Source organism: Branchiostoma lanceolatum, chromosome 3 (genome assembly GCF_035083965.1).
Source record: "Branchiostoma lanceolatum isolate klBraLanc5 chromosome 3, klBraLanc5.hap2, whole genome shotgun sequence".
NCBI lineage: Eukaryota > Metazoa > Chordata > Leptocardii > Amphioxiformes > Branchiostomatidae > Branchiostoma > Branchiostoma lanceolatum.
Genome location: NC_089724.1, coordinates 19,406,492 through 19,424,963, shown reverse-complemented (window position 1 = coordinate 19,424,963; position 18,472 = coordinate 19,406,492). Strand labels below are relative to the sequence as shown.

General features: G+C 40.3%; 1 protein-coding gene across 1 annotated transcript; it reads left to right on the top strand.

The window, feature by feature from the left end:
• The first annotated feature begins 3,512 nt into the window (after window positions 1-3,512).
• LOC136430867 (zinc transporter ZIP13-like) lies at window positions 3,513-17,671 on the top strand. Its single transcript, XM_066421920.1, has 7 exons — window positions 3,513-4,328; window positions 12,515-12,622; window positions 13,635-13,789; window positions 14,377-14,613; window positions 14,876-14,965; window positions 16,604-16,787; window positions 17,146-17,671. The coding sequence occupies exons 1-7, from the start codon at window positions 4,064-4,066 to the stop codon at window positions 17,316-17,318; spliced, it is 1,212 nt and encodes a 403-aa protein (XP_066278017.1). The 5' UTR covers window positions 3,513-4,063; the 3' UTR covers window positions 17,319-17,671.
• Window positions 17,672-18,472: the final 801 nt, after the last annotated feature.

The window sequence follows — 18,472 nt, the reverse complement described above, 5'->3', positions numbered from 1 at the left end:
GACGAATGCTCCCACTTTTTCTGTATTTTGTGGGTTTTGTGATGTTAACAGGAGAGTAGTTTTCTTTTGATCTGTAAACATGGAGAAGTTTGGATGGAATTTGGTGGCCTCTTTAAACAGCGCCTTTCTTTCTTGATCGTAGAAGGGGCAACTTGAAATAAAATGTGTTTCGTCTTCCACCGTGTTTGCCTTCAGTATTCTGTAAGAGCCCATCAGGGATAAATAAGATATCACAAATGACCTGAAATAGAATGAAACACAAACGGTTGAATGATAGAAAAAGCATATCCTGAGAATTGATAACTGACCAGTTAAAAGCTATACCCCCTTTCCACTAAATTTACGAAAGGTTGCGGCCGCTGAGCGACCAAAGACCTGACAGATCGCTCAATGAAGTTCCATCGACAAAGAACGATTTTTAAAAACGTTTTGTGTGTTTTGTTGTCTTTTATATTGTAACTTAACATTTAGCATCATATTCCAATAATGAAATCAAGGGTCACACAAATCCAATGTTGGTCGCTGCGGCTGTACCGTAGCTCAGGCGACCGCTGTCTGGTGAAAAGGGGCGGAGTACTTTTGGTCATCGATCCCTTCTCACACATCCTCTTGTCTCTTATCGCTGTATACGATATCACACTCAATAATCTCTTGTTGCGACCGAGGAAATAATCTGGAGAAAAGCCTTCACATTATAAATCCACGCCATCTGTATCAGTTTCTGTATAACCGCCATTTGGCGCAACACATCGATCAGATTCGGAGGCACGCGGCGCGATAGTAGCTGTCTATATTACATTGAACGAACTGTCATTCCTAACCTTTGCACATATAGCTTCAGACTTTATGAACGTCTTAAAAATTTATAATTGAGACGCACCAATCTTCACTAGAAATCTTGGTTATCGCATGGTATTCTTCAGAATCTTTAGAATAAGATAAGACTAATCGCAAACACTTAGTAGTGAGCCCCTTTAAATTGTGCCGCCGAAGGATTAGTCCTGTTCCTTTTAACCACACCAGACTGTGTAGGCTTGTGGAACTAGAAGATCTACTCATGGCCCATACGCCTTCAGTAATTGTAATGAGATCGGATTGCAATTGGAGGATTCACAATGCCCATGTATACGAGTGTTATGCGTTAGAGACATATCTACCAGGATGATAACGATGTGGGAAAGTGAAATCGTACAGAACGTTGACAGCAAAGAAAATGAGAACTGCTGTATAATAAGATCAACAGGGATTCTCGGGATTCGCAATCTATGCCACGAAGAATCATACTGAAGGTTCCTTTTGTAGTTTAGAGTCAAGATATGTATTTCTTCCCTCGTTCCACATCAGAAATCCAATGTAAAGTGCTGTTTGTTGTACCACCAGGAGAGGAATGTGGATTGGTGCACTGTAATTATCGGTTAAACAAGAAACGACAACAAACAGAAGTGAATGGACGCCCATTTCTTACCGTTCGGAATGGTAAGTATATACTGTCAAACCGGTAGAAATGATTGATGATTTATTTTTCAGCTGACGAATTTCGCCGGATAAATGTCCAGAAAAATATATATTTAATGGTGTAAACGTCTGAAAAGAACTACCCGGTAGAGTTTTGTGTATAATATCACAATATCAGATCAACAGGAAGTGAAAAGGCTGCAAGGAAACATTAACATGAAGGATGAATAGAACTAGAAAAGAACATTCGGGAAAAGGCGGCAGGCCCTGGAGGGAAATAATTTCATCCGAGGCACAACAGTTGCCCCAGCGCAGATAATGAGTTCTACACTTCCCTTGATGACTTTACGTGCGACTGTAGAACCATAATTACAGAGTTGACCTCTGAATCACACCCAGAAAGCCACAACATTTTGTGACGACCCCGTAGCTTTTTTTGGAATAGATTTGTTGCATTGATTTTTTATCTATTCGTTAAACTGGTGTGACGGGATACGAAGAGAAATATAAAATGATTTGATTTTAATAGCAGTGCGGTATCGTTTGCAGTTCAAAGCTGTGCTTTTTTTTTTTTTTTTTTTTTTTCAACCTTTATTTAACCTTGAAAGTATGTACAACATACACTCTTCGGCCGAGGCCGTTTTTCAAGAGTTCAAGGGATTTCAAGAGTGCTTGTTACCGTATGGGTCATAGTAATGATTTAGATGATATCTTCAAACTTAACATATAGTTATTGAATTAGAAATTATTTTTATAATGCAGTATAGTATGGATTAATCAAGGAGCGTTAACTCGCAGGTGTGTTTAAGCGAAAGTGGTCAGAAAAGTAAGTCGTCCAATGTATGACGAACACACAAACGCATTGTAGGGCCCCGTCCTCGGGTCTATGTTTTACCTAGAGTTTAATCACCTGAATTACTTACTACATGAGGCCGGGTCCCGTGCTGGGTGACATATGGGAATCGACTGGCGCACGGTCATCCAAGCTATTCCTGCAGTTGTATTGTCTATACATTGTCTGCAACGTACTTCTGATGGTTGACATCTGCAACACTTTTGCTGTATTTTCTGGATGCAAAAGCTGACCATCAGACGACGTCGCTCCGTCTGATGACTTATCTTGTAAACAATCACCTGGCCCAAGGCTTTGGGTCAAAATATTCTCATTCCTTTGATTTCACTGCTCTTCTATCAAGGACCATTATAACGCTTGTCCTGAAGGACGTTAGCATTTTCAATGAGTGCCTTGTTTCAAGCACGTGCTGCTAAGCAAGACATACAAGTACGTTCAAATGTTCCATTTAAAACTAGAGTTCCACGACCCCATGCCTCCGTGAAATGATATTAACGTTTTCGGGTGACCAACTTAGAGTATGAGATTTTGATGGAAACGTCAGATAGCGAATACATCTTAAATTTAGAGGAAGGAAACTACAACTGTGGTCAATGATGCTTACATTCATTTTGGTGACGCTGTCCTTGTTAACAGCGATGCTGTTGTTGGGAACATCAGGACAGTAGGTATGCACAAGTCTGTGAAGCCCTTCTTGAGTTATTCTCTTGAGTTAATCTGAAACAAAATTAGCCCCTGTCATTTCAGCTTAAGGAAAATGGGGGTAAGTTGTCTCTGCAATGAAGCATTCACTGAAATACACTCTTTCTTTGATTATAGACTGACCGAGGACATTGTGCTTGGACTGACATACGTTAATTGATAAAGTCGACATAAACATTCTTAGATGTAGACTAGACATCTAAAAATGTTTATATTGACTCACGAGTTTGATGGTGTTTTCCCTTCTAGTCAGGCTAGCGTAACGTCACACTCCCATCCAGGTCAGTCGATTTAGGCAAGGGCATTCATTATGATGTCCTTGAATGATTTAGGGATGTGAGTCAAAAGCGACCTCTAGCAGTTTCTTTTCTCTATGCAGCTTGGTCTCTATTCTGGGCACGAGAGTGCACCATTGTCTCGCGAGAGTTTATCAACTGACTCTCCCTCGGTAAATACTTCTATTTCACTACTTTTACATCAGATTAAGTACTACTTACTGTAGCATTGTTATCATTTTTAAAGATTCAGGCGGAGATTACAGAGTATTTGCACGCGATGCGCACGATATCCTGGACACAAGATCACCGGGCCAAAGGTCACGTCAGAAAAACAAGTGAGGTGGCATAAGTAGTTTGGAAGGAAACGATTTAACTTGTTGACTAAGATCAGAGTTCAGTACGCAATGTGAGTTTGCCATCGTGTTTGCCGGGGCAAACTTTCAGGACAGTACTGTGGTTTCTGTTCGTTCTCAGCGCAGGACAACAGCTGTAGCGAGGGGAGAGGAGGCGGAGGGTAAATTTGGCAGCGAACTCGGAAAATTCCAGAGATTAGCCATCAGGAAGTAGAGGGCGACGCGCGCGACTTACCTGAAGGCTGACGAAATTTGTCCCCGTTCGTCTTCAGGGTAAGACAACGGCACGTCTTCGTCTCTAGGAAAGGACCGCGAGACGGCGAAACATCAGCCATCTGGCCCGAAGGTAGTCATAGTCGAAGGGTAGAAGAGGCAAAAGATTCAGATTCCAGAGGGAGTCACACGGCATATTTACTTCGATCATGGAAACGTCCTCTGCCAGGCTTGTGTTTGTACTGCTGATAGTCGCTACTGTTGGCTGTCAAGCAGAGATTCACAGGGCCAAGGCACAGAGACCGCAGCGGACTCCTCCAGAGTCCACCAGACAAGGCTTGTCGGAGAGTGAAGATGGGAGACCAGAGAACGTCTGGCTGTATTCCTTCCTGGGGTCTGTAGCAGTAGGAATGTGTGGTGTCTTCCCACTACTGGTCATCCCGTTGGAAGCTGGTCCGGCGCTAAGGAAAGGAGGTAGGTTTCGTCACAGCTCTGTTATAACGATCGGTAGGGAAAGAACATTTATAAACGTCATAATCAGAATGTAATGTTGCGGGACCCATGTCGCTAGGTATTCCCCGAAAGTTAAAGCTGTGATAACTGTAACAGTGGGGATCAACCTCCACTAACTGACCAGTCTGACTGGTCCGGACCGTTTAGCCTAGTGGTTAGCGCGTTGAATTCCCAAGCCATGCGGATCGGGATTGGCGCGGGTTCTAATCCCGGGAGCAGCATACTCGCCCCTTTGGGTTTTTACAGTGGTTCCCACGCCGGCCCTGTGAGTAACGAACAGATCACACAGGGATTATCTCACTCGGAGACTCAGGATGAGTCTTGAAAGAAAAGGGGGAGTAGTGTAACAGTGGGGATCAACCTCCACTAACTGACCAGTCTAACTGGTCCGGACCGTTTAGCCTAGTGGTTAGCGCGTTGAATTCCCAAGCCGTGCGGATTGGGATTGGCGCGGGTTCTTATCCTGGGAGTGGCGTACTTGCCCCTTTGGGTTTTTACATAACTTCAAGAGCTGCTTGTCGCATATAATCTATCCGGATGCTACAATTGTAGTTTATAGTACAATATACACATATTTATCTTCTGGAACTGATGAGTAATGCATAAGAAGTTCGGAAGCCATGTAAAATTAAAGTCATCTCCTAGATTTCTCCAAGCTCACCAGGAAACATGTGGTTCGAAAACACCCAGAAGAATGCCAGCCATGCCCTGCAGCTATTTAGAGTTGTCTAATCAGAACTGTTACACTTACTTGGTAGAAACACAACAACCAAACTAGAATGAAATTTGCTTTACTGTACAAGTAATTGAAATAATTGGATTGATGTTGCAAGCAGTGTCTTTTCGACTTTGTGAGAAGAAACCCATTAGGAAAGCTAATGTTGAATTGTATCCACACACAGTTGCTTCATGATTAGCACCTGGCCCAGATGATAGTATGGTCTGCACAGTATGTAACCTAAATAGAGATGGTGTCTGCACAATGTGAGGTTATGGGGCTCAATTAGTATGACATGCTGAAAGAAAGAAAGAAAGACAGGCATTTTGTGTTACGCCGAATGGCAGTTATGCCGACTATATAGATACAGATGCAGATTGAAACTGGTCTAAGGGTGATTGATGTATCAAACCTGTAACAAAGATTATGAACAGTTTTAACAGACAACCAGACAGTTATACAATTATCCCATCCCAAAGCTGTTCTTCTTGTTCTTTGGCATACTGCTATTATTACTAGTGTTGGGAAAATAACTACAGGTATGTTTACATCAAACAGCTGTAGTCACAAGTCCTTGATTTCACAGAAAACCTGCCATCACTAAATGTATATGTCAAGCTGGTAAACCGTAAAACGAAAAGTTTATAGGATTTGGGCATTAAATGCACTAAACATTTTACTCCAACAATGTTCCTAGCTAGTGAATGACATAGATTTAGATGTGAAACAAGTCAACATAGTAAAGTAAGGGGCAGCTTAACCAGTGCAGTGGACTCTAAGCCAATTCAAGGCCATGTTGATTTGATGATATGAATGCCATCCTCTGCGGACCCCAAAACTGATGGAGCGTGCGAATGAAAAAAAAAAAGCATTGCAAAAAAGTCGCCTTCAGTATGAAATCTATGTGATCAGGAAGGATGAACAAAACTAAACACACAGAGTATGGTATGCCGAAATACAGATTCTTCATTTTTGTTCTTTCAAAACTTCTTCTTTGACTTTGGAATTGACTTTTGCATTCTACGACATCTATATCCATTTTCCAAAATTTTTTTTTGCTATTTATACAGCATGTGTTTTCTAATTTTCTGTATCTGAATCTGTATCTTTATAGAAGAACTTTATTGCGCGACAATTGTAACTGGTACAATGTATGGCAACTTACGTACATATAGCCGGTATAAGCGCCATTCAGCGTAACACACCAGCTGCTTCTTACGATTTACTTTTTTGTTTTGGAAACGGACGAAAATTGATGCGAGCACAGATGTCATTCGTATAATCAAATCAACATGGCCTTATTGTCAACATAAGCCATGATCACTTGTGTGTCCTACCATGTGCGAATGTGTACGTGCAGATATGGACCAAATGTAAATATTACAGACTACTTTGGTACATAGGCCTAATATTACTGCATAATTGGTCACGATTCTGCCATATGCACAAAATCTGTTTGTACACACAGCTGGTATGTGCCTACAGATAGATGTGCATTTGGAAACCAGGTCTACAGTACATATTATGTCACCTTTTTTTTGGTGAAAAATCTCACCATCCCTAAATAGACAGGATAATCAAACACATACTGTCAGATCATTCATTACTTTTAAAACTTCAGAGACAGAAAATTTTGATTTGATACAAAAGGCCAGTAGACTATAATTATAAACAGATGATCATCAGGAGTCTTCAAGTTATGATGTGCTTTCACATGAGATTAAACTTAAACTAAAGAATTATGTCTTATCATTCATCTATGAACTAAAAATTATGTCTTATTGATCTGTGGACTAAAAAATTATGTCTTATTCGTCTGTTAACTAAAGAATTATATCTTATTCATCTGTGAACTAAAGTATGATGTCTTGAATGCCTGTACAAACCAGGTGTGCTTCTACCACAGTAGCTTATTGTATTTTCCGCTAACACACCTCTCCAAGATGTAAACAGTAAACTTTAAATTGAATAGGTCTTGAAATCCACACCTATGTTTACTATGGAAAGTACTGGATGTCTTGTTGTAGTTCAGTTGGTAGGCCCACTCCACATGCTTTTGATTTAGTTTTCACACAAGGTCAGGACAAACTGTTTAGAGTGGTGTCTGCCAGAAGTCCCAACATCTGTGTCTAGACATTTCCAGAAGGGTAGTAGGTTCCTGTGGCTGGTTGGCTGTGGGCCAGTTTGAGATTTCTGAGGTGGGCAGGACTTAGGAAGGTCCACAAGCTGGCAACCCTTCACTCTCATTCAGGGGCACCTTCACTTTGAACGTTCTGACTTTATGGAAGGTGTTGAATCTTACTGTCCTGGAGAATTATATTGTTGTAGAAAATTAAGTGAAAACTTTGATGAAAAAGGAGTGATGGGAAGAGCCCTAGATGTTTCTGGAGATTTGTCATGGTTTGAAGCGAGATGTAATTGTAAACACATAAAGTAGATACCCAATCTAATCAGATCTGGCTTTGAGTGAACAAAAACCTGTTTAGGCTAGTTAACATTGCTATTTTCATATTGATCAGTTCAATAGCATGTCCAAGACCATTATAATGGTTTGCAAGACAGTTTTAAAGAATTATAATGATCATTAGATATGTTCCAATCAAATAGAAGTCTCTGTCTCTAGAGATGTGATTATTGGTTTACAAATTACATGTATATTGTTATATCCTATGATGAACACCAGCGTATAACACAAAACTGCCACGTGCACTGAAAACTGTTATTGACAAAGCACATACAGATTGCATAACTCAAAAGCAATGTCAACTTTGGCATCACTGTAGTTGATAACATTTGCTGTGTCATATAGCTTGTTGGTACCTGCACATGTCATAAACGTGTGGCTCTGTGAGGACTTTGGTTTTTTGGAATTTAAGCCCAAACATCAAACATTCCCTATAAGGCTATAACACTACTTCAACAATTGATATTGATTAGATTGCGCTCATAGTAAGCCTTATGTACTACTACTGTAATCTATTCCAAAATTTGTGCTTTTCCCAAAAACTTTGTATATTACAGGTACTTCTCCAAAGTTTAGAGAGCAAGAAATAAAAAACTTTTAAAAAGCCTAATACAAATGGTCTTCTAGCTGTACCCTTATTTAGTGGGTAAATCTGTGCACAGTGGTCTTCAAATACTATTGTTTGCATGTATGTTTTACCTTAGATCTTACTCTGCCCTTTATGTTACCTTCCAAGAAGCTTGTGTTTCAGGTGCTGTATCTCTGTTTGTGTGTCTGTCTACATGTGTACATGTGTTAACAGCATAACTGGACTCTCTATCATGTGGCATATGTAACTCAGAAAGAGAGGAATGTCAATAGATATCAAGTATGCAAATGAAGACCTCTTTTGCATAATTAATGGACAAATACTATTAATTCCATAGTGGAAAATGATATCAATTTCATTCTTGTTATTTTGTGTCGCTGATAACTTTTTAAAATGCTGCGCTAAATACTGATATAAATGAATTTGTTTCCATTCCTTGGTGAATGCTAAATTTGACAGCTGACAAAATTTTGAATTTTCTTTACAATCATGTTGGCTTATTTTAAATTCATCCGTAGTTTACCGAAGCAACAATACCAACAACAAAACTGAGATAATCTGCATATGTGCACAATCACTTGTGTGTAGCCTACGAAGCAGGAACTGTGTCAAAAATATCATATATATATCTTAAATAGATGTAATTCTAAAACATATATGTTTGAGAGAATGATATATATATTTCAAATAGATAAGATTTTAAAACATATATGTTTGAGAGAATGATATATATATATTAAATAGATAAGATTTCAAAACATATATGTTTGAGACAATGATATATACTTTTTAAAACAATTCACATCTTATATCAATATCTTTTTGAGTACAATACATATTCTAGATCAACATCTAAAAATCAAACATATGTTGTTTCCAAAAACATGTCTGAAAGCATATTGTTGGCTAAAACATGTGTTCCCAAAACCCCTATCATTTCTGAAAACATATGTTGTTCTCATAAACATGTGTTTCCAAAACCCTTATCATACCCGAAAACATGTTGTTCACAAAAACACGTGTTTCCAAAACCCCTATTGTTCCTGAATGTATATATTGTTCCAACGCGGTGCCGAATCTGTGTCAAAAAGGTCTCGCACCAGGTTTACGGGAGCGTGTAAGTGTACCAAATATGCAAATCAGATCTAAGCTATACTAAACATGCTCCGTCACTTTATAACTGAATCAGAACACATTGTTTATAACCAATGTTATACCGTATTGTTTCGTGGTGCAGTTGGTGGTCAGTTTATTTTATTTTATTTTTTAATATGATATCACGCTACTATCGTACATTTGTAATCGAAATGTTGCTGTATCTATGGTTTAGCCTTTTGTCAGTTCTCTAAGAAGTTACGAAACTTCAAAGTTCCCTAACAAACTTGAAGTCCCCGCCCCGCCGCTATAGCGGACGTTGGCCAACTGAAACCTCCAACCAACCCCGACCCGCCAGGTGCACCCGGTAACCCTGTCCCCGCACCGCCGGGTGCTCCGCCCGGTCGGTGCCGTTGTACCCGTCCGCCCGGTACCGTACGCCTTTGTCCCCGCATCGCCGTGTACCCTTGTCCACCGCCCCGCCCGCTGCGCCGCCCCGCCCCGCCCGGTGGTGACGTCGCCATATCGCTGACAGCTCGATACCAGAGTTTCGTAACCTCTTAGAGAACTGACAAAAGGCTAAACCATAGATACAACAACATTTCGGTTACAAATGCACGATAGTAGCGAGATATCATAATAAATCCCTTAAGCTGCCAGTCCCGACAAAATTAGGGATACAGAAATATGCCTTGTGTGCTGGACCCGGTTATAACCGGGATAGGGTATTCCTCCGGAACAAAACAGCTTTGCGTGCGTGTAGCGCGCGAAGCCGGGAAGTTAGGGGAGTTAGCGCCGCCGGGTGTTTCGCGGGTTTCGTGAGGGAGGTCAGGGGTCAAACATTTTTGATTTTTACTTGGCTAAAAAACCTGGCAGCTTAAGGGTTAAACAAGAGCTTTTAAAAAAAGCTGGCGTTTCGGCTACGTTTATGAGTGTGAATTGTCTTTTCCCTTTACTTGAAGTAAAATCTGCCAGAGGAAGTCACTCAAGGGCTGTTCAGTCTATAAGAAAAATTGTCATTTGGGGAAATGAGTACTGTTTTAATAGAGAAAGGCAGATTGGGGAAAGCAATTTTGAAGTTACGTCACTTAACTTAAGTGCTTTTGAAAAAGCTGGTCTTGGCCTACAACTTGTACTTATTTGTAAAATGTACAATAGGCTCATTATAAAAGCTATCAATGTAATTATGTACATGGCACGCAATAAAACATAAAATTTGAAAAAGCACCATTGAATCATCAGCACTATGGTAATTAAGTGAAATAGAAGTTCATAACAGCTAAGGTTCTATCTAAAATGACTACCAAATGTCAAACAAATCAACAGCTACCTCATCCGTATTATTCTGGTTTCCGCATTTACAACATTTCTTCCTTATTTTCCTGGGTAATTTTGCTAAAATTCATGAAAATTCCCATAGTTTTGTGCCGAGCGGCGCCACTTTCAACGTCCGTGTTGTCTGAATGAAGTCGATACTGAACAATGGAGCATTTGCTACTGTAACAAAGGATCGCTGTTTTGCAAACAACATCAAGAGCCTCTGTTTACATCGGGGATAGAAGTTTAGTGGCGAGTGTTTTGCAAGAATCATCTTACCGCGCATAGGAGCCACTGCACGGTATTTTCCATTACAATGAACAGAAAAATTCGAATGCCGGGTTTGGAATCTATGAAGTCCTGTTCATAAGACAAAGGCCTTGTATATATTAAATGAATATTTAAAAATAACAAATATAAAATATTTCTTTATTTATTAATGAAAAAAATGAAAAAATGATATTCATAAATATGATATTGATAGATTAATATAATATCAATATATATTTTTGATATTCAATATCTAAAAAGAAAAAAAAATCCATGCACGGACACGAACCCGGATCTTCTGTGTCCGAAGTACTTCGCGTTGCCAGATGGGCTAAGCTGCGGTACGTAATTCGTCACTCTGTACGTAATGATATAGCCTCACTATATGGTATCATTTATGCCGATTTTTGGTCGTTTTCTTGACGAAATCATTTTTTTTCTTCTGCAATCTTGTGGAATAGATGTAATATGGTCATTTTTCAGGATATCAAAGTCCGAAACCACAATGCAATGATATTTCCGAACAGTTGTAGCAGTTACATGCGGTCGCCCTCCTGCGTGTCATGCAAATGTAGCCTACCTGCCTTTTCGTGCTCCCTTGCCATATAAGGCAACGGCTATACAAGGATTTGGGAACGTATTGCCATATAAGGTCTTCTGGTGTGCGACACAGTGTTGAACCAAACAGCATGCAAGCATGCATCGAAGCATGCATCGAAGGTAAAAGCCAGGACATTGCGTTTAAGGCGCCGAAACGCAAAAATAAAATAAAATAAACTGACCACCAACTGCACCACGAAACAATACGGTATAACATTGGTTATAAACAATGTGTTCTGATTCAGTTATAAAGTGACGGAGCATGTTTAGTATAGCTTAGATCTGATTTGCATATTCGGTACACTTACACGCTCCCGTAAACCTGGTGCGAGACCTTTTTGACACAGATTCGGCGCCGCGTTGGAACAATATATACATTCAGGAACAATAGGGGTTTTGGAAACACGTGTTTTTGTGAACAACATGTTTTCGGGTATGATAGGGGTTTTGGAAACACATGTTTATGAGAACAACATATGTTTTCAGAAATGATAGGGGTTTTGGGAACACATGTTTTAGCCAACAATATGCTTTCAGACATGTTTTTGGAAACAACATATGTTTGATTTTTAGATGTTGATCTAGAATATGTATTGTACTCAAAAAGATATTGATATAAGATGTGAATTGTTTTAAAAAGTATATATCATTGTCTCAAACATATATGTTTTGAAATCTTATCTATTTAATATATATATATCATTCTCTCAAACATATATGTTTTAAAATCTTATCTATTAAAAATATATATATCATTCTCTCAAACATATATGTTTTAGAATTACATCTATTTAAGATATATATATGATATTTTTGACACAGTTCCTGCTTCGTAGTAGCCCACCTAGATTGTAAAGTCAGAGGTCAAGTTCAAATACATGTGGGAGACAATGTTTGACTTGGCTGGCTGACTGACTTGTACTTGCCCAAATCATTCAATTTTGTTCCTTTCATCTGTATTAGATCATCATCGATTCTTCCATGACAGACAACAGTCCCTCTATTCAGATTGGGCCTAGATAAGTTTGATGATGGTAATTCATCCCAGACTAGAACACCTTGTTGAACTAAATGTTTGTTGTTGTCCCATGTAGCACATGCTGGCCGGTTGAAGTTGATGCTGAGTTTTGCGGTGGGGGCTCTACTGGGAGATGTGTTCCTACACCTGCTGCCGGAGGCATGGATGCACAGGGGAGACCCAGGTCTGTACATTCTTCTTACTGAATCTGTATAATACATGTATAAAAAGGTAAAGCAGTCAAATCTCAGACTGCATGACGCATATTACATAATTATCTTGTTTTTCCGTTAATTATTACTGTATACTTTCAAGAACAGCACTTTTGCTCATGTTTTTTTTTTCTGAATGTACCAGAAATTCTTCAATCTTCAACTCTAAAGGAACAATAATTGTGCCCAAATTCCTTTCTGCTACCTATCCCCATAAATGATAAACTTACTAGTAATGCAATAAGGCAGAGGGAGAATGGTACACTCACAGTTCTAGACAATTGCACACTCTGGTCATAAAGTGATGTCTGCTATGGTTGGTGGGTTGTGACATTGAAATTATGAGAGAATCAATTCTGATTACATGAAAAAAAATCTTTTACTGTGTGTATCAGCATGGTGTAATTTCCAGTACATGTACACTGTAGAAATATTGTTCTATCAACCATACACATGACCCACCAAAGGAAGTCTTGTATTTTTTTTCAGTCCAATAGTTGGTAGGTGAATAATCAGACCCCCATCCAGGCTGTAATGGTGTTTGCTGTTACCACTGCTTCCATTCAGAAAATGCCAGCCTATTCAAATCCATGCTTGACTTGTACTATATGGGTCCAGCAGCAGCACTGTGCAAAAAGTCAATACAATGTACTGAGGCATAGAAAATAGCTAGTCTGTATAACGCAAACTCCCACCCTCCAGGGATTTTATGGCCCCTCCCCTCTAGGGGCTAGATGGTTACAGGTGGCTGCTATAAGTGCAATTAAATCAGGCTAAGAAAGTAGCTAATGAAGGAAAAGTGCGAAAGAAAAGATTTTTAAGGATTTCTAATAAAAGGGATGCAGTTACTGATTTCTTTACATGATCGAGTATTTCAATTTTTTGTTTTGCAGGTCTCTCTAGGTTAATAAATCTATACTGTAAAACATTAGTTTTGTAATTGTTATAGTTTCCAACATTTGCTGCTTTTGTCCCCCGCCCCAGGAAAGGACAAACATGGTCACAACTGGGTGGGCTTGTGGACCATCGCTGGCATCATGTCCTTCCTCATCATGGAGAAAACCTTCACAAACACAGCAGGGGAAGACAAGGCTGACTCAGAGGGGACACCTGAAGACCACAGGCACACAGCCCATCAGGTGACCTACTGTTCAGATAAAAAGGGACTGGCACAAAGCTATAACATTTACAGTTTGTTCCACAGATATATCACCGTTATCAATGAAACAGCATAATCAAAGCCAAGATAAGCCAAGAACAGAAACAAGCCTTGATATGGTCGTGCTATCATTTGCTTGACGACTAAATTAGGTTACTAGTAGTTTGGTGGGACTGTAAATTTTTTTAATGACATAGGGGCGTTGTCAGCAGACAATGGGACAAAAGTTCAAGGCACAGTGAACATGCATACCGTATGTGCAAGACAAAACCAAAAGGAAAAATGTTTAATTTGTAGCTACTGTATTTGTTACCCAGGGTAGTTGTTTGATGCCCCCATTTCACAATTCTCAATTCTCATTTTCCCAAAATTTTTTGCATCATTCCTGGTAGTAATGTTCTCACCAAGAGCGGTCAATTCCACGGCCATGGAAGTCAACAATCAACAGCCTTTGTACATCTATATACATGTACCTGGTTTGCCACAGACTTCCACCACTGTGTAAGGATAGCTTTACATGAAGACACCGCCTTTCTTAACACAAACCCAATGTTCCCTCTCCAACAGGAAAATGGCAGTTTACCTCCAAACCAAGATGTCAGTCAAATCAGGAGGCGGAGTCCACATGACAAGGACAGCAGCGAGGGTGCAAATGGCGAGGTTTTTAAAAATGGTGCCATAAGACCTTCGAATGCAGCAGCCAATGGGAAACTAAAGCAGGAGAATGGACCAGTGAGTCTGAGTGAAAAGAGCAGAAATGATAAAGATGACTGTAGCGACAATCAGCCCAGTCAACACATTCAGGTAGGTTGGCTCTGTGCACTCATTTTTACTTCTGTTACAAATACATGTACATGTGCTTCATATGTTGTATGGTATTTTAGAAATGGGGCATACCATTGTGTAGTACAGGAGGATTGTGTTTTTTGTCTTGACTTTATCTGTCTTTTAAGTAGTGTTTTTTAAAATGTTCATTGTGTTTTAGTCACCTCCAGTTGCTTTGACTGGAGCATGTTAGGAACCACATTTGCTGATGATGCAGCAATATGCTTCTGTTGTCACATAGATCTCTGGGTACCTGAACCTGCTGGCCAACTGTATAGACAACTTCACCCACGGGCTGGCTGTGGGAGGGAGCTTTCTTGTCAGCACAAAGGTAGGGTAGTATCTATCCAGCTCAAGTACAAATCCATCATTGTATGTTTTCTGTAGTGTCGCAGTGGCTGCTAAGGACTGACAATGTGTGGACTATCACAGGGTACATTTTAACAGCATTCAGACCATGAATGCAGGCCTAGGGTAGAAATACCAATTCAACATTCCATGGAAAATGTAATGGTTTCCATGTATATCTCCACTCACATATTTTGGGTCTGTTCCAGGTTTGGAACTGAAGTATCACATGTGGTGTTAGTTCTGGGATGTTTGCAAATGGAACACCACCTGTCAGTTGTAGTTTCTTAGTTTTAAAGGGTAACGTTGGGTAACATAAATTCGGGATTTTTCCGATAATGGTTGACTGAAATCAATCTAGCAGAACAATAAACCATCCTTTTTTTCTATTATTCTGTCAGTATCATGTAGTATCTTTGCACTAATCATACATATGGTAGATTTTGTCTCTAGTCGTGCTGACACCATAATATTTCAATTCAAAACTACCGTCCGCTGCACGCACAATGACGGTGCTGTCGGACAGGGGGGCACATTAATTCGGGAGAGAAGATTCGTCTTGAATATCTTACCGCTAATCACATTTTATACAGCAGCTATTCGTTCCATCCTTGGCTTGAGGAGAGTGCTATGGATATAGACGTGTTCAAGTAAAAAAAATACACGAAAAAACGGCCGTACCGCACACATCAGGCCTTCGGGAACAACCCGTGTGTTGAGTCGGTAGAACGTCACTCAAAGTTCACCCCCACCGTCATGGAAATTTGTACATTATTCATCGGGGCGTTAGCTGGATGCCGTAGAAATGGTAATACTACTATGTCCATGTGTTTCTGCTTGTGCTAAGAGCAAACTTCGAGGAAAATATCGCCATCGGTCCACTATCACACACAACATTTAGACAAAAAAGTGTTCCTCGCAAACGTTTGTCGTCTGCCGAATAGCAGGATTCTGGGTAACGAATATGGCGGCGGGAAAATTCACCGTAGTGCCGTAGCCATTGGTTGTAGCAACAAAGAGGTGTTTTTGATGATTAATCACACTTAGAGTCCAGTTGTAGGTTAGCAAAAGAGATTCTAATAAGTTGTATTGTAAATAATTGTGTTTAGCAGGAAGCGGATGTGACATTTGTCTTATAAACCAGCGAACAACTATGTACATATAATTCTCCCACTAAGCCCTCAGACTGTGACAATAAGGCACGGAGAGTTTTTGACGTAGCCAACTTCTAATGCATGGTTATCGAAGCTTTTCAGACAGTGTTCTGAATGCGTTAGTCTGTCAAGTTTGCATTTCTAGCGGTATTACTGATGTTGCATCTAGCACATATCCCTAAACACCCCGTTTTCGAAAAATCCCGAATTTAAGTACCCCGCGAATTTATGTTACCCAACGTTACATGTACTTTGCCATACACTGTCCATTTGGAAAACAAAATAGAAATTGACAAATATGATTGAATACATCTGATTTAATTGAAATGAGCATATGGTAGCTTGGAAAACATGTTTAGAAGAAGTACCACATACCATTAGCTTATATTAGTAGGCATCCTTCCATTTATTAGCTCATATATGCATGGAAAAAAGCAGTATCACATGAAGAAATGTTTGGTCTTCAGGTTGGTATGCTGACCACGCTGGCCATTCTGCTCCACGAGATTCCACATGAGGTTGGTGACTTTGCTATCCTGATGCGCGCTGGCTTCTCAAGATGGCGGGCAGCCAAGGCACAGATCATAACAGCGTCTGGCGGGATGTTTGGAACAGCAACAGCACTGTTGGCTGAGTCGGCTGAGGGGGCAGGTAGGTTGCTATTAGCTGTTTCAGTCATGTAAAATAAACACACAGCTGTAAGGTGACATCTTAATAAAGATATGTTTGCGAGTTCTGTATATTGTAAAACAAATAAACAAACAAACAGGCCTGTACTGACTTAACGGTTGGAAACTGGCATTTATACAATTTCGTGAACAAGCATTGCATAAAATCATGTAAATGATTTTGTTTGGTGTAATATATCCAGCTGCTGCCGCGCCACGTGCCTGCGAAGCTGGTGTGTTACGCCGAAGGGCGGTTATACCGGCTATGTAGATACTGATACAGAAATGAACTGTAATCAGTCAATATATCACTAACGTTGCCATGACGTTGTACTGTGCAGGAGACACCACAGCCTGGATCCTGCCCTTCACCTCGGGCGGGTTCATCTACGTTGCCTTGGTTACGGTGGTGCCCGACCTGCTGGAGGAAACGTCAGGCTGGGAGTCCTTCAAACAGGTGGCGATGATGATGGCAGGCATCACCACCATGGGCCTGGTGTCGTGCATCGCATGATGCAAACAGAACAATCAATAGTTGCATTGTTGTAATCATACGCTTTGTGCTTCTCAATGGGTATTTTATAAGAGGTTTTAATCCGGTACTAGCTGATATGGAACTACTTGTAGGACTGGTAGAAGATAGGTGTACTTAAATAGACTCAAGGACTCCTTGTTGAAGATTAGCCTCCATTGCAGTCCTTTTCCCCGCAGCGTTTTTTTTTTTCAATTTTTTTTGGGGGGGGCGCCACGTATCTGCTTGGGATCCCGTATCCGCCGTGCCCCTATGTCCGCTATAGACCCTGGGTCTATAGCGGACACGGGCACGGCAGATACGGGATCCCAAGCAGATACGCGGCGCACCCCCCCCCCCCCAAAAAAAAATTGAAAAAAAAAAACGCTGCGGGGAAAAGGACTGCAACGGAGGCTAGTTGAAGATAGTCTTTCCTTTGTAAAGGACCTTGTGTTTAGAAAATGTACCTTGTGCATGCTCCAAATCTCAAAAAATCTGATTTAATATGTGCTTCCAAGATTCGATCGAATCTGCCCTTATTGATGTATAAGCTGACGGATATTCTGAATGGGGGAACAATATTTGTACTGGATAACTTTGCAATTTTCAAAAACCGCTGAAGAAAAAGGTTGAAGTAAGTGCCATTGATCTTTCAACAAGTTAAGGCCATGATGTGCCATATTAAAGTGAAAAGTGATAAAACAGTGATTTTACAAATTGGGCATCTATGAGCTCGAGAGTGCATGCCTTTACTGACAGCTGTAGAAAGTTGCTCACACGTGACTAGCTGTGCAAGAATATGCTTCCTGTCTACAGGATGTCAAGCCATGTACATGTCTGAGATGTCATACTATTTTTGTCACCACAATGTGAGTGGAGATCACATGCAGTGCTGTGTTTCTGTAATGTAGATGTTTAGAACTAATGCAAAGCTTCATGCTACACTAGTTCTGTATGTTACAGTAAGATCAGCACATGCGTTGTTTGGGAACACTGTGTAGTTCTGGGGATGGGAGCAGATTCTGTGGAAAAGCAAGCCAGGCTGCTGAGGTCTTGTCCAACTAAAAGTGCAATTATACTCTCCAAAAAAGACTATCATATATTTTGCTTACTGTGATAAAAACTGACATTGTCCAAAGAGCAACATAGACTCAGGA

Bases quoted from the DNA above. Each gene is read 5' to 3' on its own strand.
- LOC136430867 (XM_066421920.1), top strand. From the start codon at position 4,064: ATGGAAACGTCCTCTGCCAGGCTTGTGTTTGTACTGCTGATAGTCGCT. The intron at 4,329-12,514 runs GTAGGTTTCGTC...TGTCCCATGTAG, and splicing joins TCCGGCGCTAAGGAAAGGAG to CACATGCTGGCCGGTTGAAG. The intron at 13,790-14,376 runs GTGACCTACTGT...CCTCTCCAACAG, and splicing joins ACAGGCACACAGCCCATCAG to GAAAATGGCAGTTTACCTCC.